The sequence below is a fragment of the Pseudorasbora parva genome, chromosome 7 (genome assembly GCF_024679245.1).
Source record: "Pseudorasbora parva isolate DD20220531a chromosome 7, ASM2467924v1, whole genome shotgun sequence".
In the NCBI taxonomy this organism is placed as follows: domain Eukaryota; kingdom Metazoa; phylum Chordata; class Actinopteri; order Cypriniformes; family Gobionidae; genus Pseudorasbora; species Pseudorasbora parva.
Window position 1 is genome coordinate 39993077 of NC_090178.1, and position 25794 is coordinate 40018870.

The window sequence follows — 25794 nt, forward strand, 5'->3', positions numbered from 1 at the left end:
GCGGGCATTAATTTCATCCCTAACACGGGCCATTTTCATATTAATAAACCGCCTGAGAGCCTCTGACTTAATGCACCATAGTAGGGACAGTAGATGTATTCTGTCATTTTGTGAAAGACTGACCCTCTGTTTGAAGTTGTTTGCCTTACGTTAGCTAAAGGAGGTGATGAGATTCATGAATGCATTAGATAAAGCAGTGTTTCCAGTGTTGGGGAGTAGGTAACTGTAAGTAGCAATGCTACTAACTTAACTGCATTTTTCAGTAGCTTTACATCAGTTGCTTTTAAAACTACTTTTCCAGCAAGTAGTGGTGTAGCACAACCAAAAGCTACTTTCCACGTTTTGCAGGGTTGCCAACTCTCACACATTTGGTGTGAGACACCTGCTTTCAGGCTCTGTGTCACGCTCTCACTCTGCCCAACTTAATCTCACTCCAAATTGCCAAACCTGCTTTCGATATTAAACAAAGCTATAGCTTTTTATTTATTTTTAAATTAATTTTTAATGCGAAATTCTAGCAATAAATAGCGTTTTGGCGCTAATGTGGCATAATGTTAAAGCCAGAGGCGTTGAAAAGCGGAGTTGCAACATGCTCTCATCCGGTAGCCCGCGCAGTCACATGGTTCATGGAGCGCTCAATACTTCTAGTGCTGTGTCAATGCATTTGAATGGCTTAAGCGGACAGTCAGCAGTTTCACTATACAGATGTTTTCAGCAAGTTTTGGTAAACAGACAGTACAGCACAGTGTGCATTGATTATTAAGTGACTTATTAAATTATGCATTTATGATGACAAATATGAAAATTACATTAAGTTTATTAGTTTGCTTATGTTAAAACTATTTAATTCAAATGAATGGGAAATTATAATTTAATTCAAATAAATAAAACCCAAATTTAGATAAAACTGTACTATTGTATTGTTGTTTTAAACCCCAAACATTTTTATTAAAACATTATTCATTAATAATTATTAAGTATTTTGTGATATACAATGTAATCAATGATAAAAAATCAATGTTGCAAACTAATTTTTGATAGTAACTTTTTCAGAAGTGTATCTTGACGGTAAGTAGCTTGTCAAACTGTTTCAGAGTAGCTTCCCCAACAGAACAGAGTGTTTCTATCTTGGTGATTCTGGTGGCGTCATTCTGGAGCTGTTTGTGCTCTGTTCACTTCACACAATTTCTTTTGTTTACCTACGGTCACTACAGCACTGAACAGAGAGGAAGCGGCACGTCTCTCAGGAGGCAAAGAGCTTTAATCACTAAAGATTTCATGATCTTGCTGTCTTAATTGGGTTTCACTCTCACATGGCACCTGTCATGACTTCTTTCTAGTACAGGGGGTCTCATCTGGCTTTTCCTCACACTTGTCAGTGTAGACACAGACACTTATGAATGAGGTGCATTTTACTAGAACATAATATTTGTATCATGATTATTCTTATAGAAATAATTAGCAAATTATTTGAAGGGAACTTTTAGTACATTCTATAGGTTTTGTGAGACAACTTCCTAAAAATGCAGTGATATTTAGAAATAGACAGGTCATGATACCTTTTGAAAATCTTTATTGAAGGCAGTGTTTGAGGTGGACCAGTACGGCCGAATTTGTACTCGGTCTTGTCTCAGTCTCGGACTTAGAGGACTCTGGATTTTATCTCAAGACTAGTCAAGACCACAACTGCAAGGATAATCAGTAAATTGCGGGAGCATTGTCTGATTCAACATAATTTATGCGATTTGATGTAATACTTACTGTTTAAAATGTAATCAATAACTTCTTTGCTTGGCATGGTTGTTGGTGCCGGATGGGCCGGTCTGAGTATTTCAGTTACTGGGATTTTGCTCAGTTACTGGGATTTTCATGCACAACAATTTCTAGGGTTTACAAAGAATGGCGTGAAAAGGGAAAAACATCCAGTATGCGGCAGTCCTGTGGCAAAAAAATGCCTTGTTGATGCTAGAGGTCAGAGGAGAATGGGCCGACTGATTCAAGCTGATAGAAGAGCAACTTTGACTGACATAACCACTCATTGCAACTTAGTTATGCAGCAAAGCATTTGTGAAGCCACAACACGCAAACCTTTAGGAGGATGGGCTACAACATCAGAAAACTCCACCGGGTACCAATCATCTCTACTAGAAATCGGAAAAAGAGGTTACAGTTTACACAAGCTCACCAAAATTGGACAGTTGAAGACTGGAAAAATGTAGCCTGGTCTGATGAGTCTCGATTTCTTTTGAGACATTCAGATGGTAGAGTCAGAATTTGTTGTAAACAGAATGAGAACTTGGATCCATCATGCCTTGTTACCACTATACATGCTGGTGGTGGTGGTGTAATGATGTGGGGGATGTTTTCTTGGCACACTTTAGGCCTCTTAGTATCAATTGGGCATCGTTTTAGTGTCACGGCCTACCTGAGCATTGTTTCTGACCATGTCCATCCCTTTATGACCACCATGTACCCATCCTCTGATGGCTACTTCCAGCAGGATAATGCACCATGTCACAAAGCTCAAATCATTTCAAATGAGACATGACAATGAGTTCACTGTACAAAAATTCCCCCCACAGTCAGATCTTAACCCAATAGAGTTCGATGCTAATGGTCTAATCCGATTCAATGATGTATGCTAAGCTATGCTAAAAGTGCTACTGCCAGATACAGAGATCGGCTGAATGATTTCACAAACAGTAAAACTAAACTGTTTAATTCTAAACTGTTTAATAATGTTTAATTAAGGTGTTCTTGGAAAATAAGCATAAGAAACACTCAGTTTCAGTCAATCTCATGTCAATCTTGAGTACCTATAGAGTAGTATTTCATTCTTCATATCTCCGAAAAGTCTTTAGTTTTATTATATTTATAAAAGAAATATAGGCTGTACCGAGTCTTTCCGGAAAAAACCGAGTGCCTGGAGGCGTATCGTGTTGGGCGGAGCTAAAGAATGAAGAGTGCGCACAAAGCGGTGACGTCCTCAAGCGTGTAGAAGAAAACGCTACTCAGATTCAACTAATACAGATATGATCCAGAATCAGATCCGGAGGCTGAAATAAATTGAACAGGAGAAACAGCAACAGCTGGACGTCCTTCTCTGTGGTATGTACTGTATTTAGTGGCCTGTCAACATTTGTGTGTGTTTACTCGCAGTTTATGAGGACATGATTTGGTTTATGGACAATTGTATGCGACTAAACCTTAGCAGTAGCAAGCAAAACGGTTTTGCACATCAGACTAGTGTAACGTTATACATAGAACAACAATGGAGTAACCGTTAGCGCATTAGAATGACGAAGCACGCTTTGTGAGAATGCTAGGTTTATCTTTGGGTGGTTTTACAATAAACAAACTGACACCTATATTGATCAGCTAAACAAATGTATTTAAACACACACCATAGATTGAATGCTCCATTGATAATTTAACTAACTTAATACACGATCGTGTTGTTTATTGATGTTTACTCACGCGACGATAGCCAACAGCATAGACATTTGAAGCAGTTTTACTCACCGCCTGCTTCCAAAGCAGGACCGAACCTTTATGGCTGGGACCGCTCCGTTAAAAACACACTTCTTTGGTATGATTTGGTGAAGTCCTGTGACAGCAGTGACCGTGGAGATCCACTTTGTGATGCGACTGAAGCGATGTTGTGAAGCTTCCCGTCATTTCTGCGTTCAAATCGGTTCAAATGCAGCGCTGCCTTCCCTTGCTGTGCTGAAGAGTTGAAATTGCTTGATGTCACCCAAAGGAATAAAGTGGAGCGCTGCACGGACTATAACGACATAAGTGTTCACAGACGAGTGGATCGGCAGCTGAGAGAGTGTTTATGAGCGTGCATTTCCTCTCTCGCTCTAGTCACCGCGCGCACCCTACCGGGAGAAGAGCCCGTACGGCCTATACAAGGACCTTCCACTCTGTCGACGTCAAGCCCACCCATACTCGAAAAATACTCTCCGAAACTTGTGAGAAACCTTAGGAGTATTTTGATGGAGAAATACTCCATCAAACGTCCAACTTCTCCCCTAAAAGAATTGACAAAATGTAAAATGTGTACCTTGAATGCAATGTAAGTCACCTTGGATAAAAGCGTCTGCCAAATCCAAGCCTATCAGTTGAGTTTGTGGCAAAACCTTTTAACAGTGCTTGTATATTGTTGTCTTTAAATGCATAGTATCATATACTAAAGAGTAGAATTGAATAGACACTCATTAAAAGATAATTAATTAAAACATTTCAAAATGCACATGTACCTGACTATTTTTCTAGTCATGTGTTTTGTCATTGAGGATGTCTTAGAAATACTGTGTAACAAATTCTCATCTTGTCTCATTCTCGTGAACCCAATCTCGTGTCTCTTCTTGTGAGTTAAGTTCCTCATCACACCACTATTAATTAGTATATTAAATGGGGAGAATTGTCATAGTGCATGATTTACAATGAAGATTCTACACATGTAATATACTTATCTCATGGCAAGTAGACATGTGCTGTAATAATAATATGGACACAATGTGAAGGGGAAAAAAATCATGATGTGATAAAGATATTTCCGAACTGATGAACTAATAGAGCAGCTCAATTTAGAGAAGTTGTTTGTTACCTATTGACTGTCGTTCGGCTCTCCTCTGTGCCGTTTGTAGAAACCCATATTTTCCCGCTGAGAATGATAAAGTCTGACTTTTATAGAAATTATTTTACCCTTGTAAACGCAAAGCGTGAACTGTCCAGCAGCCGTCGATCATCAACTGCTTTGTGTGCTTAATAGAGTCCTGTAGCACCTCCAGGACATCCTTTTTAATGGATTAATTATCCTATGTAATCCAGAGTGAGAGTAGGTTTTAGAAAAGGAGATATCAGTTCAAGAGCTTTCTTTTAATCTGATGAGAAGTGTGCAGGAGAAGAAACTCCTTCGCTGCCATCTATTTCTCACTTGATTAAAATGCTGCATGAAAGATGTTGTGAAAAAGCTTTTGGGGAAGAGCTCATATCTGTACTACTATATCATCCACATGTTTGAGTCTGCAGCAAAATGTTACTACAAATACACATATTTATAACTCCATTTCTTTATAGGAAGTATCTTCTGTGGAGCATAAAAGGAAATATTTTGGAGACTTTTATTCAATGCAGTATTCAAGCTGAGACAGCTTTCTAGTCATGTGCTTTGGATGTTTGTGCACAATTATTGTCCTGTAAACGTCATGTAATCATGTAGGGAACCTCTCATTATACATACATTTTTACTTACATATGACGCATGTGTGCTAAGAGAGCGATCACCAATCTAGAGTATGTAAGTAACATAATTGTGCACATTATCTCACACTTTTTTAGTTAACGTTAGTAATACAGTATGGGCCTCGTTTTACCTTTTTTCCTGTCGACATATGCGACCAAACAACAAAAGGGATTTACAGGAATGTTTGTGAAAAAAAGCTTGCACGTCTCTATTGTTGCGCTTAATCCACTCCATGTGTTTATTTTATAAGCTCGCCCACAGTAGCTATATATGCACAAATATTTGTTTTAATTTTTATAATGTTGTTTTCATTCCATAGATTCTCGATTTTTTCATCTTGACGTTTTTATAAACCTATGTCTCTTTATTCTGCTCCAACTCCAGAGATTCCTCATGTCTGTATTCACTCTTTTACTGTACAGCAGGTGTACATCATCTAAAGAAAATAGCCACACTGGCTCTGATTAATTGACCTTCTGGAGAAAGCTGAATAATGTTCGAGTTTGGAATTAATGACAGTTAAAACACTCCATTATCATCCTCACATCACAGTGAAATCATCCTAAAGGATGAGAAAGTGTAGTATTATGCCATGTCTTTGAAGAAAGCTCTTCTCTAATCTCTCTCATTTACTGTGTTTCAGTGCATCTTATCTGGTGCATGTGTGATCCATGAGGCCAATTGGCTTGCATGTTGTGCTGTGTGCTGCTACTTTGTTTTTATTTGATCAGAGCATGATGACAGCTCTTCCTGTGCCCCTTGTGCTTATACTAAACCACAGCAGGAGAATGGTGTGACATCAGGGCAAAGCCTGACTGACCATGCAATCTGGTGGATCAGATCTGAGACACAGATTAATTGGCACATTACATAAATACATGATTTCAGTGTTCCATAACTAATAATAATAATAATAATAATAATAATAGTAATATTACATTTTATATATAAAGTTAAATATATTTAACAAAATCTCAGTGCTACAGAATTAAAAACAATCAACAACAATAAATAAATAAGTAAAAAAATAAAATAAATAAAAATGAAAAATTAAGAAGTAACAAATCAATTAAAAGCTCTGCTAAAAAGGTGGGTTTTAAGACCACGCTTAAAAGCATTTACAGTCTGTGGGGTCCGCAGGTGGTCAGGGAGAGCATTCCACAGACTAGGGGCTGCTGAGCAGAAGGCCTGATCTCCCATAGTATGGAGATTGGTTGTAGGAGATTTAAGACGATTCAGAGAATAAGAGCGGAGGTTACGTGTGGATGTTTGTGTGGTGAGGAGTTCCTTGACATAGGAGGGTGTGTCACCATGGATGCACTGGTGGGTAAGGAGAGAGATCTTATACTCGATCCTGAACGACACAGGAAGCCAGTGGAGTGATTTTAGAATGGGGGTGACATGGTCGTATTTGCGCACCCTCATGAGGATCCTAGCAGCACTGTTCTGAATACACTGCAGCCTCTGGAGATTTTTGCTAGGGATGTCAATAAGGAGCGCATTGCAGTAGTCCAGCCTGGAGGAGATAAAGGCGTGGACAAGCTTCTCCGCATCTGCCCGTGTTAGTATGGGACGAAGTTTGGCAATGTTTCTGAGGTGGAAGAAGGAGGTCTTACACAGGTGTTTGATGTGAGCTTCAAAAGTAAGCTGCAATTCCATTCTGACCCCCAGATTGGTCACTGAAGTGGAAAGTGGAATGACATGACCAGAGAAAGCAATGCTGGTGATAACAGATTTCCGGACCTGAAGTGGAGTGCAGACTAGGATAGCTTCAGTCTTGGAGCTATTCCTTTATCTTATCCAGGGAAGTGATTAAAGTCGATGGTGTGAGGTCAGCAGAGGGAGATGAACTTGTCCTAAGGTAAAGTTGAGTATCATCAGCATAGCAGTGAAAAGAAATCCCATGCCGTCTGATGAGACGGCCAAGGGGGAGCATGTAGAGGATAAACAGGGTGGGGTCAAGCACTGAGCCTTGAGGGACACCGCAGGTGACATTGTGTGACAGGGATGTAGCTTCTCCCAACGCAACATATTCAGTTCTCCCAGGGAGATGAGAAGAAAACCAGTTGTGGACCGGGTCAGAGAGACTATTGGTGGAATGTAAAGGGTGAAGGAGGATGTTGTGGTCAACTGTATCGAAAGCTGCAGTTAAGTCCAGGAGGATGAGAAGGGATGGGGAACCAGCATCTGCCGCCATCAATAGATCGTTTGTGACCCTGACCGAAGCTGTTGCTGTGCTGTGACTTGAGCGGAAAACCAGACTGAAATTTCTCATAATAGATTGTTATGCTCCAAATGGACCAAATGAATATAACTGCGTGTATAGGCCATTCTACATAATTCAGTGCAAACTGCTGTTTATATATATATATATATATATATATATATATATATATATATATATATATATATATATATATATATATATACATACATACATACATACATACATACATACATACATACATACATACATACATACATACATACATACATACATACATACATACATACATACATACATACATACATACACACACACTCACACACACACACACACACACACACACACACACACACACACACACACACACACACACACACACACACACACACACACACACACACACACACACACACACACACACACACACACACACACACACACACACACACAATAGTAGTATATATCCCAATGTAGATCTGTATGAGTTGCAGAGTTCAGGATTCTGTTTTGAAATGTGTAGTAGGTTTTCATAGGCTGTCAATATCCTAAGATTATATGTAAAAAAGTATTTTATGTAGATGATTAATCTAATATTATTGTGGTGATACTAGGGGTTGCACCACCTAGTGCAACTCATTATTTGATGCTTTAGTGTGTATGTGCTTATGAAAGAGTGATCTCGGAGGGGGAGAAAACATAGAAACATAAATGGTGCCTGAAAATAAAGTGAACCTTTGTGTTCAGCAAACATGTTATAAGAAATAAGCATGCTTGGTTATGCTGATGTTCAGTTCCTCCATGCTTTACTGCAAAAAATTTTTTTTAATTAATTTATTTTAACTGAGCATGTAAGCATTGTCGATAATCTTGGTATCCTTAGGCAATAAGGAGCTGTAATGACCATATGCCGAGATGGAGGTTAGGGAGTAGAGCCCGACTCAGGCCCTGTCCACCCAAACACAGGTATTTTCAAAACCACGGTTCTTTCTACGTGGTTTGGCTATTCGTCCACGCGCAAATGCAGTATCCGGTTACTGAAACTCTGGCCAGGGTGAATATTTTTAGAAACTCCGGTTGCAGTTTGTCATGTAGATGGTGAAACCAGAGATTTTGGCTTGTGAAGTCGAAATGTGTGCCGTTCTCACCTTTGTTTGATGTCAGATTGTGTGCCGTTATTTCTCTTGTTTACATGAGTCGAGACTATGCACTGACAGCTGTCGTAGCTTTTAATAACTCTGCTAAAAGCTGTAATCACATGTATACAGCTACATGTCAAGTCAACTTTATTTATATAGCGCTTTTACAATGACGATTGTTTCAAACAAGCTTCAAAGTAACATGAAAAAATATTGCAACAATTTGATTCGTCAGGACAGCGCTCTGGAGAAAACGGTGATGTCATCAGCTCATTTCAATGTATCATTTAGCGACAATGTGGGCAGGTCAGTGATCTAGTTAATTTAGTAAATTATTTTATTTGGATATTTAGTTGAAAACTTAGATCACATAACATGCACAGTTTTCTCATTGTATTGCAGAACAGAGGCACCAGAATGCAATAATAATACAAAATAGTAAGGCAAGTGTGTAAATCTATTACAGTCCACTTGGACCCTGCCCCTGTGTATATACAGTTACATGTCTCTTACGAGTCCAAATTAATGGAACTTGTAGAAGGGTTTCACTGTGCCCATGGCGTCCCTCAGTGCATCGGTGTCGTGTATGGCACCCCTCTGGAAATCAGACTGCCATTCATAGTGTGTTTTTGCATTTTCATGTGGGCAGAGATTTTTTTTGTTTAAAAACGTGCTTGTGCTTGTGTGGACACATTTTTTTGAAAATGGAGGAAAAACTCTGGTTAAAAAAATACTTGTGTATGTGTGGACTAGGCCTCAGTGTTTAGACTGGGCTGCTGTGATGTGTGTTATTGGAGTGTGTGACCGCTGCATTATCATCAGGCCTCTGTGCTGTGATAAACGCGTCTCGCAGGCATTTAAATCATTCTCAGCTGTCACTGATCTCATGTGCCATCTGCCAGAGCCACACCCCAGCGTCACCAACCACCCTTCAGCAAGCAAGACGTGTGTTTGGCTTATTGTCCGTCTGTAATGATCTCTGAGCACATATTAGCATGACTGCATAAATAAATATTTTCCTTGAGTAAATAACATGAATATTAAATGATGCTTTGGGCTACAAGGAGCAGGACATACAGACATGAAGAATAATTATGTTTGTTAATTAACACTTGTGTGTTTCACATCTGATCAGATCTGATACTCCAGAGTGATCTGTGCATCTACTCTGAAATTAAAGCTGTATGCTTTCCTTTGTAAGCTAACAGCAACATCCTCAGATTTAATATGCAGCAATCCCCCAGCAATCTGCATAAAAAGTATCTTCCATGATTGAGGATGAATTATAGTAACTGTTGTGGGAGCTCATCTCATTGAGCTCAACAATATCCTGTGTTTACCAATGAGAGATGATGACCACTAAACTAATGAACCCTTTAAATATGTGTTACATTCGATGGCCACATCATTATCATTAACAATTTTAACCATTAACCAACAGTTACTGTTACTAACCTGAAGCACACCTGCTGCAGGTGATCAAGTCAGGTCATCAGACAACCTGCCTTCATAAATCATCATTCATTAGGTGATCAGACAGCTAGTACTCTATTTACATAAATGTGTTAAGCAGATACCTTCATTGTTGCAATATTGTCCTGTTTAACACTGTGAAGCTGCTTAGAAACAATCATCATTGTAAAAGTGCTATATAAATAAAGTTGATTGATTGATTGATTGATTGATTGACAAAGAGCCATCCATTTCTGTAAGGCAATGCAAGGCAAGTTTATATGTATAGCACATTTCATATAGTCTGACAAGCCAGACCCACATCAAGATGTTTGGTTTGGAAACTAACCATTGACAGGGCTCAATCCGAGGGGATACACGGTTGTCTTTCAAACTCCCTCTGCACGCAATAGGATAGCGCTACAACCAACCAGAGCAACATGAAGCGGAGCTAGTTGACAGATTAAACTTAGGCGTATCCGGTCGGTAAAACTCTGAACACATCTTCCGTTTTTAAGAACTTCAGTGCCGTTCTTTGTTCTTTTCCCAGAGAAAAGTTTAACTCCAAGTCTTCCAGAGTCACGGTCAAAGTTGATTCGAAAGACCGCTGTTCACCAGCTTGTACAAAATAATAATCAACAGAAGTATAAGAAATAGAAATATATAGTTGTAAAGATAATAATAACAAAAAAAGATATATAAATACAGTAACAAAACCAAAGATGAGAACAAAAGTAAACTAAAACAAGATGATGCATAGATAAGATAAGGTGCAATCAGTTAAACGTACAGTGGCACAGTGCTCATTCAGTAAATGCACAGCTAAACAGATGTGTTTTGAGGCTGGATTTGAATGTGGCTACTGTTGGAGCACATCTGATCTGTTCAGGAAACTGGTTCCAACTACAGCTGGCATAATGGCTAAAAGCAGACTCTTATTGCTTTGAGTGAACTAAATTTTTGAGATAGGAATTTTGGGTTTTCATGAGCTGCATGCCAACATCATCAGTATTAAAACAATAAAAGACCTGAAATATTTCACACCTGAAATATTGGTGTGCAATGAATCTAAAATGTATGAAAGTTTAATTTTTATCATTACAATAATGGAAAATAATTAACTTTATCACAATATGCTAATTTTTTGAGAAGGACCCGTGTGTGTATGTATGTATTTTTTATTATTATTATTATTATTATTATTATTATTATTATTATTATTATTATTATTATTATTATTATTATTATTATTATTATTTATTTATTTATTTATTTTTTTGTGCAATTTCTGCCTCCCAGGTTGAAAAGCAAAGTCGGAGCAACATAATGTATTCTGACGTTAATGCATATTGGCAAGATCCGGAGTGGTGATTGGTTGCGGGGCTCCAGTAGGGCCTGGACAAACTAGCTGACGTCAACCTCGCTTCTCTGCATTATTCATGACAAAGCACTCACTCAATCCAATCACTGTGCTGCATTACGCATGAGATTGCATTACAGCAGAGAATTCAAATAATTTGCGCGCGTGCATGAGAGTGGTTTCTGCACTGTGCATACACTATATGTGTTTTATTGGTTGTTGTCTGCCTTCTTCCTCCTCTTCTACATTGCCACTTTCCCAAAGCTTTACACTCCCATTTCTACAGACTTTTTCAGCTAAAACAACCTGACTAAATCTTTAAAGACCTCATTCCCTTTTCTTTCCCTTTTTTATGGTTTAAGATGTTTAAGTAATTTGTAGCTGTTGGATGACATTTGGTTTAACTGGCCCCATCATGAAGAATTTTGTGTCATGGAGCTTTATGTATGTGTCAATCATGAGACACACATGGTGTTTTTTGTGTGGTTTTTTTCTGTGAGGTTCTTCACATGCCCCAGTACAAGTGGGCCCAGTTTATCTTCACTGCTAATCAGTCACTATTCTTTAAACTAATTAATTATTTTAATTTGGATTCTGTAATGTAGAAGCCCACGCAGAGATGCACAAGAAGCAGATGAGACTCATCAGTTGGGGGGTGGGGGTTCACCACCACAATGACGTTTAATCAGAGCCATAACAAATGGTTCATCTTATTTCTATTGTGCGTGCGTGCGTACGTGTGTGTGTGTGTGTGTGTGTGTGTGTGTGTGTGTGTGTGTGTGTGTGTGTGTGTGTGTGTGTGTGTGTGTGTGTGTGTGTGTGTGTGTGTGCGTGTGTGTGTGTAATAATCACTTCTTTCATAATAATCACACATTATCACAATCGTTTCGGAAAACTGTATACAAATGCAATATGGGGAGCAAGGAAGATCCTTCTTTGTCTTGAACAATCCATGAAAAAATTTATATTTTGCAAAAACTAAATAGAGATCATCGAACTGTCCAAATAATTTTTTTTGAGTACTTCACAACACAGAAGAATTTGTTCAGATAAAGGCTTATGGAAAGTTTGTCAGACAAATGAATGCTAGTAAAATGGCAGCTATAAAAAAGCCACTGTTGACCAGCAAACACGCTTTGAAGTTGCTTGTGTGTCTGGAATCCCAAGAACCTCTCGTTGCAGGATCCTCCAGAGGCAGGCAGTTGTGCAGAAAGCTTTGGTCACCCCTAAACAAAGAGAAACGTTTGCTGTGGGCTCAGAATTACATGATTACTATTTTTTTAAACAGTTTTTACTGGCAAGTGCATGCTTAACTGGATGCTCCAAGTGGATGGAGTTGTGGATGGTTGGTAAATGGCCACACTGTTCCAACAAGTCTGCAGGGAAGTGAGATGATGGGTCCCTTTAGGGTTAATATATGTAGAGTTCCAATCATACCATCCTATACATTTACATTTACATTTAATCATTTAGCAGACACTTTTATCCAAAGCGACTTACAAAAAAGGGGATCCTATAAAAAGAGGAATCATGCCTTTCAGATTTAAATAATTTTTTAAGGTTTCATTATTTAAAGCCCATCTTTCAAGTTGAACATCCCTGTGAATGAACGTGTAGATAAATTTACATTTACATTTACATTTATGCATTTGGCAGACGCTTTTATCCAAAGCGACTTACATTGTATTCAAGATACACATTTTACATTTTTGTCAAGTCTTGCTTTCCCTGGGAATCGAACCCATGACCTTGGCGTTGCTAGCGCCATGCTCTACTCATTGAGCTACAGGAAAGACAAAAATAGTGTGGGAACTCGACTTGCGTGAAGAAATCAATCATAAATGTGCATTAAAACAGTTTTTTAAAAGAAATTGTGAGTAAAATTACTTCCGTTGTGAAAAACGCTCTGATCGGAAGTGACGCAACGGCCGGTAAACATTGTCTCTTCGTAATGGAGTCAGACAGTGAAGAGGCTGCAGTTGGGATAAATGTCAACTCTTAAGATGTGCCATTGCCGTACAATTACGAGCCGCCTAGGCGAGAGAGGGGTCAGTGAGAGTTAAGGGGAAGGGTAAATGGACAGAGGAGAGAGATAGAGTTGTGGTGTGAGAAGAATCGGTTAAGAATTGGGCAGGTGTCTTGGTGAGTGACCATAGGGTATAGCTAATTGTGGCTAACGTTGTCTCCATGTTTATCACATTGCAGTATCTTTAATAAAACATATTTAGCAATATTGCTGTCGAATTTGTTGTTTTTGAAGCATCCATGTAGATTGTCACCATCTATGCCAGCAACATGTGTCTTAAAATAATTAATTTAGATCCCAGATTATAAATGAATGTTGTAGGATGTAGGCTATAGCTTACATCTGTGACGGTCAGCTAGTCTAGATAGGGATAGAAATTCTGTGCGTTTCTACACAACATAGTTTATCATGAAATTTTGTAGAATTTGCTAGCTGATGTTTAATCAGTAACTGCTTTTAGACCTAGGTGTCCGCGTGTTCTGCTTCTGCAGATGTCAAGCGTTTGGGCCGTATATCTGAACAACATAACCGGACAGCTGGAATTCCGAACTTAGTCGGCTGTTATACTACTCACCTCTTATTATTTCCGACGGACATAATGTAAATGAGCTCACATGTACTGTGGAGTACATGTATGAAAGCAGTTAACCTTTCGGCTAGAACGGGAATATGCTGTTCATGTGAATACAGTCATTGTAACAAGATTCTTTTATTGTCACGTGGACAAACAAACACAAGAATTCACCATTGTGACAACTCAAACCTACTATAACTATAATAACAATAACGACATCTCTATTTTCTGTTTCCACCTCTCAGACTACGTAAACCCACACTGAGAGCCAGGGCTGCAGCGCCTATGTTTGCCTGTTGTTACGTCATATGACACGTTCTCTGGGAAAAGGCGGGTTTTTAGAGCATAGCTTAGAACAGGCACTTTTTTCTTAATTTCTGCCCGTGGGTGTTGTAAAATATATGTATTCTTATGTATGTCTTTTTTAATTTACATTTTCATGCAATATTCTGTATAAATTAAGTTATAAAATTAAATTGAAAGATGGCCTTTAACATAGTTAATGTATTAACAACAATGAACAAAACATCTTTCAGTATTTATTGATCTTTAATTGTTTGTTCATGTTAATTTATAATGCATTAACTAATGCTAAGAAACACAAATACATGTTGAAATATACATTATAGATTAATTAGATTAGATTATTTAGATTAATAAATGCTGTAAAAGACTTTTCATACATGTACTTTCCAAGGTACATTATTTATTTCTTGTTAACTAAAGTAGTTAAACAATGTGGACTAATGAAACCTTATTATAAGTGTTACCATCATGTTTATCTCATGCTGCAAAAACACTATTGACTATTTGATTGTTTTGCCCATAAAAGGGAAAAAAAAATGTTGTGGCCATCGTCATTCCCTGAACTTAATCATATTAAGAACCCGTTGAGTTTGAGATAGGTTCTGAGAAAGTATGGAGTATGGTTACATTTTATGCAAATTTACCTGCCAATAAAAAGAAACAACCCTTCTGCATTACAATCTTAGCTTGATGAGGAAAAATGTCGGTTAGCAAGTAACCTTTAAACTACTCTAGAGTCTAGAACCAAGAAGTTTTTGGTTCATCCAACACATTTGAGTTTAATAATACAACTCTAGGAAGTTTAACATGATTTGCATTACTATTTCAAACTATTTTCTATTATAATATATTTTAAAATATAATTAAATTTTTCAGCATCAAAATATTACAAATGTCTTTGCTGTAACTTTTGATACATTTAATACATCCTTGTTGAGCATTCTGTTCATAAAAAATAAAATGAAAATTAATGGTAGTGTATGTGCACATGTGAAGCACAATTGAAGTTGTACAATGTATATGTGTTAGAGTTGAGGTAGGTAAGCACAAGGCAGGGATTTTAAGTACATTGATGGGTCACGTTATCTAATAGTTGTTGTATTTTGCTCATGCTCAGTGGCAAAACATGACTGTCCCTCTGTGTCTGGCTTTCAAATGTCTATCTGTGTGCATTCCTCTCTTAAGGGTATTGTGCCCAGTTACCCTCTGGGATCCAGATAATTAAAGCAAAAGTAAAATTGCTCCCACTCAGTTGTTAAAAAATGCATATAAAATGGTTTATGAAAGGAAGATGATGTTCTCACATCACAGGAACAAGAAAACAAGGACTTTGCATAGATGTGTTTTTTTTTTTGTTGTTTTCTTCTGAATTGTGTTTTATGGGGCTTCAGCACTGGACGTTTCACTGAACACTGACAGGTGATCTTGTGTTTACCTGCAAACATGTTCATTAGCTTCTATAGCTGCTCTGCAGTTAAGCATTAGCTGTCTAACCCTAAGCAGCTGTGATGACATGGTTAGATTGTGTTACTCTAAACCTCTGATGTGAGAGACACTACAGACATCTCATCTGAACACAAACATATCGTTGCCACATTTGTTGTGTATATGTGTTGTTTAATGGATAGTTTAGCTTTGCTGATGTTATGTTATAAAGTCTATAAACACTGATGGAATTCAAAGCTTTCTCTCTCTTGCTCTTTTTCCATCACGTTATGTTTGTAGCTCACCTCCCTTTTTCTGTCCAACAGGAAATGGCCAAAATCCTTAACCACCCGCGAGTCTATGCCTTCCTCCATGTGCCTGTCCAATCAGCATCTGACAGCGTCCTGATGGACATGAAGAGAGAGTATTGCTGTGCCGACTTCAAACAGGTCATGGACTTCCTCAAGGAGAAGTGAGTACCTACAGTAACCGTCTAATGATCACTGTGTTTCTTCATGATGGACACTTGACTGGTGCTTCTGATCATATGTGTATTGATAACCAGACAGATAATTGCTTTTTATTCTTTTAATGCCCTTTTACTCGGACGTTTATGTTTGTCATCCATGTGTGGAATGCTGGGTAATGGTGTAAGGAAGTGAGCACCACACTCAATAGTATGGATTAAATCTTGACATTTGGCAAATGCCATTTTTTATGAGTTTGATAAGCTCTTAACTACCGTTTATGATTATTGTGCTCAAGTGCATTTGTTGGAGAGCAAATCAATGAGTCTGAAACACTGCAATATGGGTACGTATGAAGGAAATGATAGAGGTCAGTCAGATGTCGATGTGTGTAGCTGTGAGCAAGAAAACACCCCTCATCCTTTTGATGAGATATGAAAAAGTAATGAACAGACATGTACACCTCTGTATAAAGAAGGATATACATCATCATAGCGACTGCTGGGTGGGATTATCCCTGTCCTGGTTGATTGTTTGTAAGAGTGTGTGTGTACTTGTACTTGTTACAGTACTTGTTTAGCTGTACTTGGCAAATGTCCTCATTAATAGTTAAATTTATGATAACCAACTCGTTTGTTTTGCGTTAATGCTTCAATTAATCAATGTTGTTCGATTTTATTCAAATTGAGGATTTTGACACTCTTTATGGTGATGCCGTCATAAAATATGACAACAGGCTTATAAAGCCTTAAGCCGGGTGCACACTGTGCGATTTTGGCCACGATTTGGCCGTCTGGGACAAATTTAGCAAATCCTAAAAGATTCCTCTGATCCTAGGCTAAAATCTGACGTCTTTGGTCGTTAGTTTGACATGTTCACCGGCCACCGATTAATGAGCGCTGCGATCAAATTTTACCTCAGACGAAATTCTGGCAGTGTCAGAAGATTTGGCACAGAATCCTGCAGTGTGACTTCTCCTACGACGACCGTCAAATATCTCCGTTTTTCAAGACAAACTATGACCAAAACGAGTGCTAGAGATTTCTTTGTAGCCAGCATTTCAGTCCCGCGTGTAATGCAGCTCACTGTCACTGAACGCGTCATTCATTGATGATATGAACTCCGGGTGAGTTTTCTTGCGCGCGTCCGTTTTTAGCGCGCCTTCACTATCGTGCAGTCTGACATTAATGTCAACTGAGATCTTACAGTGTGACATGGCGATCATGTTCGTACAGTCTGACAAGGGACATTCGCAAAGGATTTTGAAAAATCGCACAGTGTGCAGGACCCATTAGTCTAAAACCTCAAAGAAGCTTCAAATGTAAATGTGACGAATACATTGTGCAGTCTAGTATGAACGGTCAGAATAAACCACTATGGCCATTCTAATAGTAATAGAATTCCAGTAGTTGTAATGTTAACATTGTGCCATACACGGTGCATTTAAACATTAGTAGCATTAGGGTCAAAACTACAGTAGTGCTGTAGCTTGATGTTTCCCTCCTAGAGGACACTGGATAAAGCTGAATGTGTGTTCTGGTTCATTCATGCCCAAATTTAAAATTTAATTATTTTTTAAGAGCCTTGAGCTGTCAGGGCCAATCATCTGTAGGCAGCCACATAAGAGGCCCGGTGACGGGCCATATCTTTTACACAGACGCCAACTGACCCTTATTCCTCAGACACACAGAGATCACTTTACTAGCAGCATGGAGATCGAACTCCAAGTGGCAAAGATGACTTTCAAATGACTCAAAATGTAATGTATGCTCAAAACAGAACTTTAGACAAGTAACACTGAAAATCTACAGCCTTTAATGTCAGAGACTGGGGAGAGCTGTGTGTGTGCGACCCCTGAAGTCTCATCTGACAGCCGTAGTGGATTTGGGGGCATAGAGGCAAATGTTCCCACATTGACACAGAGGGAGTTTGGTTACGGGGTAAGAAAAGGACAGATGAGAAAATGTAACTGATTCAATCCTATGTTCAGCCTGCTAAAGATTCATTTGCTTTACTATGCCAACCTGTTTGCAGGACATGAGATGAGGGGCATCATCATATGGATGGCACTGCTTCCTGCTTAAGACTTCTCTTGCAAACTTCTCGTTTTGCACCCAGGTTGCCAACAAACCCCCTTTATTGCTTCCTCTGAACTTTTAAATAGTCATTATAATACAATTTTCACAATCTGAAGTCATCAGCTCTGGCATCCTGTCAGTCTGTCTGAGAGGTGTTTGAGCCTCAGTTAGTAGGACTCCTAAAAGCCAGAGCTATTACAATCACCTTCTCTCATGTTAAATTAAAGTGATTCAAACTCCATTTTGGAGAACAGGGCTAATGACACTAGCGTTTGATGAATGCAGCGATAATGTGCAATAAGTGGACTCACCCGGTGTGGAACGAGCTCAAGATGAGTCTGCTTCTCCAGTAATATCATGGAGAAGTCATTAACTCTTTCCCTGCTAGGTGTTTTTTTTTTTTTTCCTTTAAGTTGCTAGCCAGCACCAGCTTTTTTGATCATTTTCACAATAGTGAAATGGCTCCTAGAATATTTTGTTGTATGAATATCTAAGCCAAAACTTTTTATGTATTTATTCTAGCTTCATGCATTCCCTTTTTTATCACACTTGAATATGGTAAGTTTCACAAAAAAAGCAACATTTTGAACAAGAAGTTGAGAAATTCACGTTTTCGTCATTCAGTAACATTAGATTTGATTTGTATGTGGTTTAATGTTAATGATTACGTTTTAACGTATGGATCTACTTGCATATGATCGCTTGTTTTTTGCATCTTGACCTGTGTTTTGATCAGGATATTCTGTACTTTTTCAGAAGCAGCGTAATAGTGGGCCATATAAAGATGTTGGGTTTTGATGGGCGTGCTGCACTGGAGACTTGGAAGTAAACGCCCACAGCTAGGATTGGAGAATAATTGCATATTTAATGAGCTTCAGCTCCGCTGTCATATCTATGCCCCTGTCAGTTCACATGAGGGAGAGATTATTAAAGCCTCAACTGCAATGATTATCTTGACCACAAGGCTCGTAAACGTCTTTATCAAACAAACAAATTGAAATATTATTTCTGTACTAGATGGCCCGGACAATCGGTCAATATAAACACACACACACACACACACACACACACACACACACACACACACACACGTGTGTGCAACCAGATCAAGAAAGAATTTCTGCCCACGGGAGTACGTTTTGGTAGCCCGTCTAGAAAGCACACAGCCCTGGGACCACTTTTAGGCCTACATATACAAAAGACTTTTTACTCGCATAAGTGTGTTGCACCATTCCTGTTGGATGTAATATAGAAGGCACAACACTGTGTCTGCAAATCCAGCACTTAAGATCCGAACAGCTATGAGTCAGTCAGCGGGGTTAATAAATAACACGTGCTTTATAGGCGGTGTTTCCTCACACGATGACATAAGGATGAAGCGCACAATCGTTTTCTGGGCCTGGTGTCTATAAAAGCTTTTTTTTGACTAAAAAGGAAGTTTTCAGCTCTGAAACGTATAGGATAATCTTATATTACAATGACCTTTTATATATCGAAAGCTCAAGGAAACATTGATTCCTCAATTCATTACCCCTTTAAAAATACCACTCACTTAAAGGATTACTTCAGCGATTACCATATGGCTTTGCATCAATAGAAACCCTGGAGTATATTAGAATGATTGTTTAGCTTCCAAAGGCATGAACTAAAAACGTGCCAGACTGAACATGCACTGTAAATCTATGCCGGGAACACGTTTACCTCAGCTCCATCCATGACTGTCATCCATGACTGTCAATGTAATCTGACTCCTGCAGCGTTTTTGGCTATGACACTCCCTCAGCAGCTAAATCACACATTTTATTACACACACATTATATTATTTATTATATGACAGACACGTTCAGTTTTTAATAGTAGTATCTATTCTCTAACTTAACTGATTTTATGGCAGTCACGGTGGGAAAGTGAAAGTGATCCAGTAATCTAGTGTCTTTGGGAGTGGCCTCGTAGAGTAGTGAAGCATTCTGGGAATTGTTGTCTTTCATCCCCATGAGACAAAAATACATTTTCTGTCTTTTCCCAGTCTAGAAAGCACCAAATAAAAAAAATAAAAATTCACATTTCTACTACATTAATAACCCAGTTTAAATACAGATTCATTCCCAGTGATGAAGTACTCCTTTAAGCATTCTGTATCAGTAATTCATAAGCCAGTAAGTCATAGAAATGATTAGTTCTCTGAATCAGATGCTGCTGGTGATTCGTGATTCAGATCATCAGCACGTGTGAATCCAGTGTACACAATCCCCTGCTCTTTTAGTCCGGTAGCTAAACGCTTGTCTTGCATTTAAATTGCATTGAGAGGTGTTGAAGCATGTTTGAGTGTGTAAATAGAGTGATGGAGAGAGTCATGACTGATGTTTACAGACTCTTTCTTCTGTTGTCTGTTGTATTCTCTAGACAGATAGCCTCATGGGCGATAATGTATTTGTAGTTAGTCATTATGTTTCTCAATATTGTATGATCTCCAGCGTTCCTGTCCTTGGGTTAAACGCAGCATTGCCTGTTGCTGTTTAAGCCGATTAGCTGCTTGATCATGTAACACATTTAGTCTCCATCAGTCATAATCTTTCATTACCACAGTCACCACCAAATCATTGAGTCTTTTACTTCTGATGCCTTTTTAACACAATGCCATACCTTCTGCTTCTGCCAAGTTCCTGATGGAGAAAACAAGCTTTCTGCTGTGTGGACTGAACTAGACAGAAACAAAAGCAGTTATCATATGTGCTGTGATGCACCTATGTATTATTTAATGTTATTGTGTGGAGGTGGACAGAAATGTTTGACTGAACATCAGCAAACAAAGATATGTAAAGTGTTTTTCTTCTCCTTTTTGATAACTTGATGACTACATTTTATGATTTGCATGTTTTTACTCAGAGACATAACTCCTGCTACTTTTTCCAATGCAGGGGGTGAATGTGTAGTTTGAGACTAAGAATAGGTTAATGTTTCACATGTACAGAGGACACCGGAGAGGAGTTGAGGGATCAGAGTCCATTGAGGCAGGAGGGGAAGTTTTGGCGCTCTCACGTCTGACTGGCGGGATTTCCCACTCCTGGCACACACTTGGCTCACTTGTCACCTTGAGTCATGCTGTTTGTGTCCTGAAACTCATTGTTTTTTTCCGCGCCGGTTCCCGCCACACGCCTTCCCGCCTCCTCCGCTCTGATTCCGCCTGGATTAGAGTCTCTTGACAACTAGGTCACTGTCTGTCTCGCAAATCTGTTTGGTATGAGTCATTATGTTTTGTCAAACGTGCTGACTCAAAGCGCACACATATGTCTACACTATTGTATAATAAATGACTCGTCACCCTGATAGCATTCACTGTCACGCACTTGCATTAACCCCCTTAAACTCTGTTTTCTGTCTCACATCTGCTCTTATGGCACAAACCTGTGCTTGCTGCCTGAGCCAGAGCTGGAATCTGTGGAACCGGTTTTAGGTGTGCCATGTGTAGGATGGGTGTTTGCTTCCCCCTGAGGGATGAAACATGAGAATTTATTCTGTTGAACTACTGTTTCCAAGCCTTAATGTGAATAGATGGCTTGACAATATCTAGTCAGGTTTTTCTGAAAAGAGAAACACTTTAAAACATGTGTTTGTGCTAAGAAGGTCAGTCATACCTGGACAATGTTGTCGGTCAGTATTCCCTTTCTGGAGCAGTAATATGCTGGAATAGGGCATCATGTTGACATCGATCACTAATGACATCACAAGAACAGGACATCACAGATAACAGACAGGACAAATAAGAGAGCAGGACTCACTGTTATAGATCCCGCAGCAAACACTTATAAACATCTACTAGAACACAAAATAATTACATTGAGATTGTTTTATAATGAATATATTCACTTCTTAGTTATGTCGAAGAGTGACTGCATTTACAACCTCAGCTGTCTCTATGGTTTTATTAAAAAAGAAGCCAAACTATGACCCCTAGGTTTAAGCTTCCCCAACACAGCAACATTGACTCAAACAATGGTGTTAAGGACATGACTTTGTGTGTGGGGGGCCAATTACAGATGGGGAGTGTTCAGGAAACCGTCATCATTTTTACAGTTCCCTCTGGTGACACTAGAGGCACTGAAATCACATACCTCATCTTGATCTTGCTCAGAGGTTCTGGTCTCTTCTACATTCCCACACGTTAATTGCTCCCATGTGTTGAACTTGTTGTGTAATCCATCAGTTGTAACTGGAATAACTTGATGTGTGTTGTCTGTCTCAAAGCTGCGCAGTGGCTTCAAAGTAATCTAGTGAGCAGGTTATACCTGCTGACTGCACTGTCACTCACTCGCTCTCACTCAGTGTGCAATATTTCTAGAAGTTTTACCAAACCTTTCCATGCTCTATTTGTCTGTCTGTCTATGAGACATCAAAAGCTCAGATAAAAAAGAAATGGCAGATCATTCTGTGCTTATATGTGAGAGTGTACTAGACATCTACAAACATGAGCTGCTCCGGCCATGTCCCAGCAAGTTCAGCACATGTAGGCCTGACAAAAACAGGAAGTAGTTAAAGAACCCTGTCCGCTGACAGTAATAAAGCCTCACATTGAATGCACCAGTTAATAGTTATCTTTTATCAATCATTTTAGAACAGAAATGCAAGTTGGGACGAGCTGGCCTGGTGGTCAGGGACAGCCATAATGATAATGATTTTAGAGGGCTCTAGTATTGGACTGATGTATTAAAATTAGTGGTGGGCCGTTATATGCGTTAACGTGCTGCATTAACGTGAGACTCTTATTGTGCGATAAAAAAAAGAGAATGCCATTAATCTATTCTCAAAGTTGAGTTGGGAGCTGGGTCTATACTGGCGTTTCCCGACCGGGGTGCCGTCTGACGTGGACAGGGGTGCCGTGTAAAAGGTGCCAGCATGCACTTGCACCGCGGTTCATCTCACATCTGATGATGCATATTTAATATGGGTTGTAACTTAAAATTAATGCTTTATGTATGTTTTTGTCGATGGATACACGTGCTGGCTTCTCAGTGATACATTACAACAGCGATAATAAAAGAAAACATTGGCAAAGCGGCCTCTCTTTGTAAACTGTTCAATGCATGCGAGTGCTGGCGTATGTTCGAATATGTCATTTCGCTGTCATCACCCACATGTAGAGCCAGAAGACGCGAGTAAGAACTCTCATGCGCTGAGAGATTATAAACTTATATTACTTTTTATTCAGAGAAATTTATCTCTGAATAAAAAGTTACATAAGATTATCCTCTCGCAAACGTCTCAGAGCGTGCAAATATTGAGTTATCTTTCAAGTCTTGTGCTTGAATGGACAAACTCACACAAAAAGTATGTCAACATGTCCATATTGATGAGTATCCAATCAGACATAGTCTGAATATGCCTTAAGTGAACTTCATACAGTCAAGACATTAGGTCTTAAAGGGGCAGTAGCCTTTACTGCTGTCTGTTTTATTCAATTTCTGTATCTAAATACTAATGCTACCTGAAAAACTTGAAAAGCATTGTTTTTTTATTAGTATCTTTGCTCAATAATATTTATTTGTGTTGCTGGTTGTATTGAAGTTATTTGTTCTTATTTTCTTTATTTTTTATTTGACAGTAGTAATTTTTTTTTCCTGAACATAGTAAATATAGAACTGTACCCAGTGGCGTAACTTACTAATGATGGGCCCCAGTGCAGGCTATGCAGTTAGGCCCCCCCTAACCTAGCATGTAACACTTTAGGTTTAGGTTTCATTTCTTTATCAGGATATCTGTGGGATATTTTGTGCGCAGTGGGATGGTTGGAACTCAACTGGCCTAATTCCTCGGTTAGAAAGAACAGCAGCTACTCCAGAGTGAACATTGACAATAGTAATGTTTATTAGGCCATCCAATGGCAAGGAATAAACAGGTTTGCGTGGGTATACATAAATGTGTGTGTGGTTTCTGTGAGAGAACAGAATAAATATGATAAATATACATAATCATGACATGACAGAAGATATACTAATATATTAGTTTACAATAAGAACTGATAAAATTGGTAACGGTAAACCAGAGCTTAATTGTAACAACCGCTAAATGCAGCTACATTAAATGGAGCGGGCTACCGCTCCCGCTGTTAACAAGCGGTGTCGAATTACAAAGTGTGTGCGCTGCTTCAGCACTGCTGCGTGCTCTTTATTAACAATTGTTAATATGTCAAGCAGACACTGGAAAATGTTTTTGTCAACATACATGATAATCAACTATTTCTTACAAACGAATAAACATTGTTCATAGCACAATAACTGGATGATTCCTCAAATAGGTGAGCATTACACTGAGTGAATGTATATTGACCTTATACTAGTTCTGAGGTAATATTAACTGAATTACGCGATGACACACTCTGAAACACATTTAAAGTGATAATAAATATTGTTACTTACGGAGTTATTAACGTACAGTAATACCACACAAAGCAAAACAGACTTTAAAGGAATAAACAACGCCAGGAGAAAACTCCGTATAACTCTTCTCGATGCTGCTGAAAACGAAACCTTTTTGCGCATGCACCAGACAAGTCTGAACAAGTTTGACTCGCGCATGCGTGAGACAGGGAATTTTGTACAATATCGGTTGTTTATTATTATTTACAAATCAAATATTAATGGCTTATTCACCGTAGGGCCTACATCCCTTAATCGTAAAAAAGACACTAAGATCACTTTATAATCACTAAGATTCCAAATGTGAGTTATTTGGGGGGTTCGGGTCATGCTCCCCCGAGAAAATTTAGATTTCTAGGATCTACATATGTGCATTTTAAGATGTTCTGAAGGCCAAAAAAGTAGATAACAATATTACTAGAGACTCATCAAGATGGACATGTTGACATAGGCTACTTTTTTTGTGAGTTTGTCCGTTCAAACGCAAGACTTGTAAGAGAAATCTATATGCGCGCGATGTGAGACTGCGCGCTTTCAGATGAGTGCACAGGGACAGATGTTCTCATTCGCCGTCTTCTGGCACTACACGCGGGTGATGATGGTGAAAATGACTGTCCATATTCGAACCTAAGGCAGCGCTCACATGCATTGAACAAAGTTTATAAAGAGAGACCGTTTTGCCCACATTTTTCTTTTATAATCTCTGTTGTTAGTGTACCACTGAGGAGCCCGTGCGTGTATCCATCAAAAGAAACATAAACAAAGTATTATTTTCAAGTTACAACCCTATGGTTACAACCCATAGATGCGTCATCAGGTGTGAGATGAACCACATCTTTAGACCAGCACGCAGGTTGCGGTTTCTGTTTGCGTCATCACATTTCGGACGTATTGTTTCGGTGATGAAAGTCTATCGGCCAAGAATGCACCCAGAATGCACATGGTCCATTTTCGGCCGAATATTTGATGCATCCCTAAAATAATTAATAATAATAATAATAATAATAATTTATATTATGGGCTATTATTTAAACATAAATATGAAACTAAATAGGCTACGGTTTCTTTAACCCTCTGGC

General features: G+C 38.8%; 1 protein-coding gene across 1 annotated transcript in view; it reads left to right on the forward strand.

Moving 5' to 3' along the window:
• The window catches only part of cdkal1 (CDK5 regulatory subunit associated protein 1-like 1), a 394373-nt gene that overhangs the window by 253389 nt on the left and 115190 nt on the right, over positions 1-25794 (forward strand). Inside the window, exon 10 of the mRNA XM_067449825.1 lies at positions 16084-16229. Within this exon, the coding sequence (XP_067305926.1) occupies positions 16084-16229 (146 nt within the window). The remainder of the gene's footprint in view (positions 1-16083; positions 16230-25794) is intronic.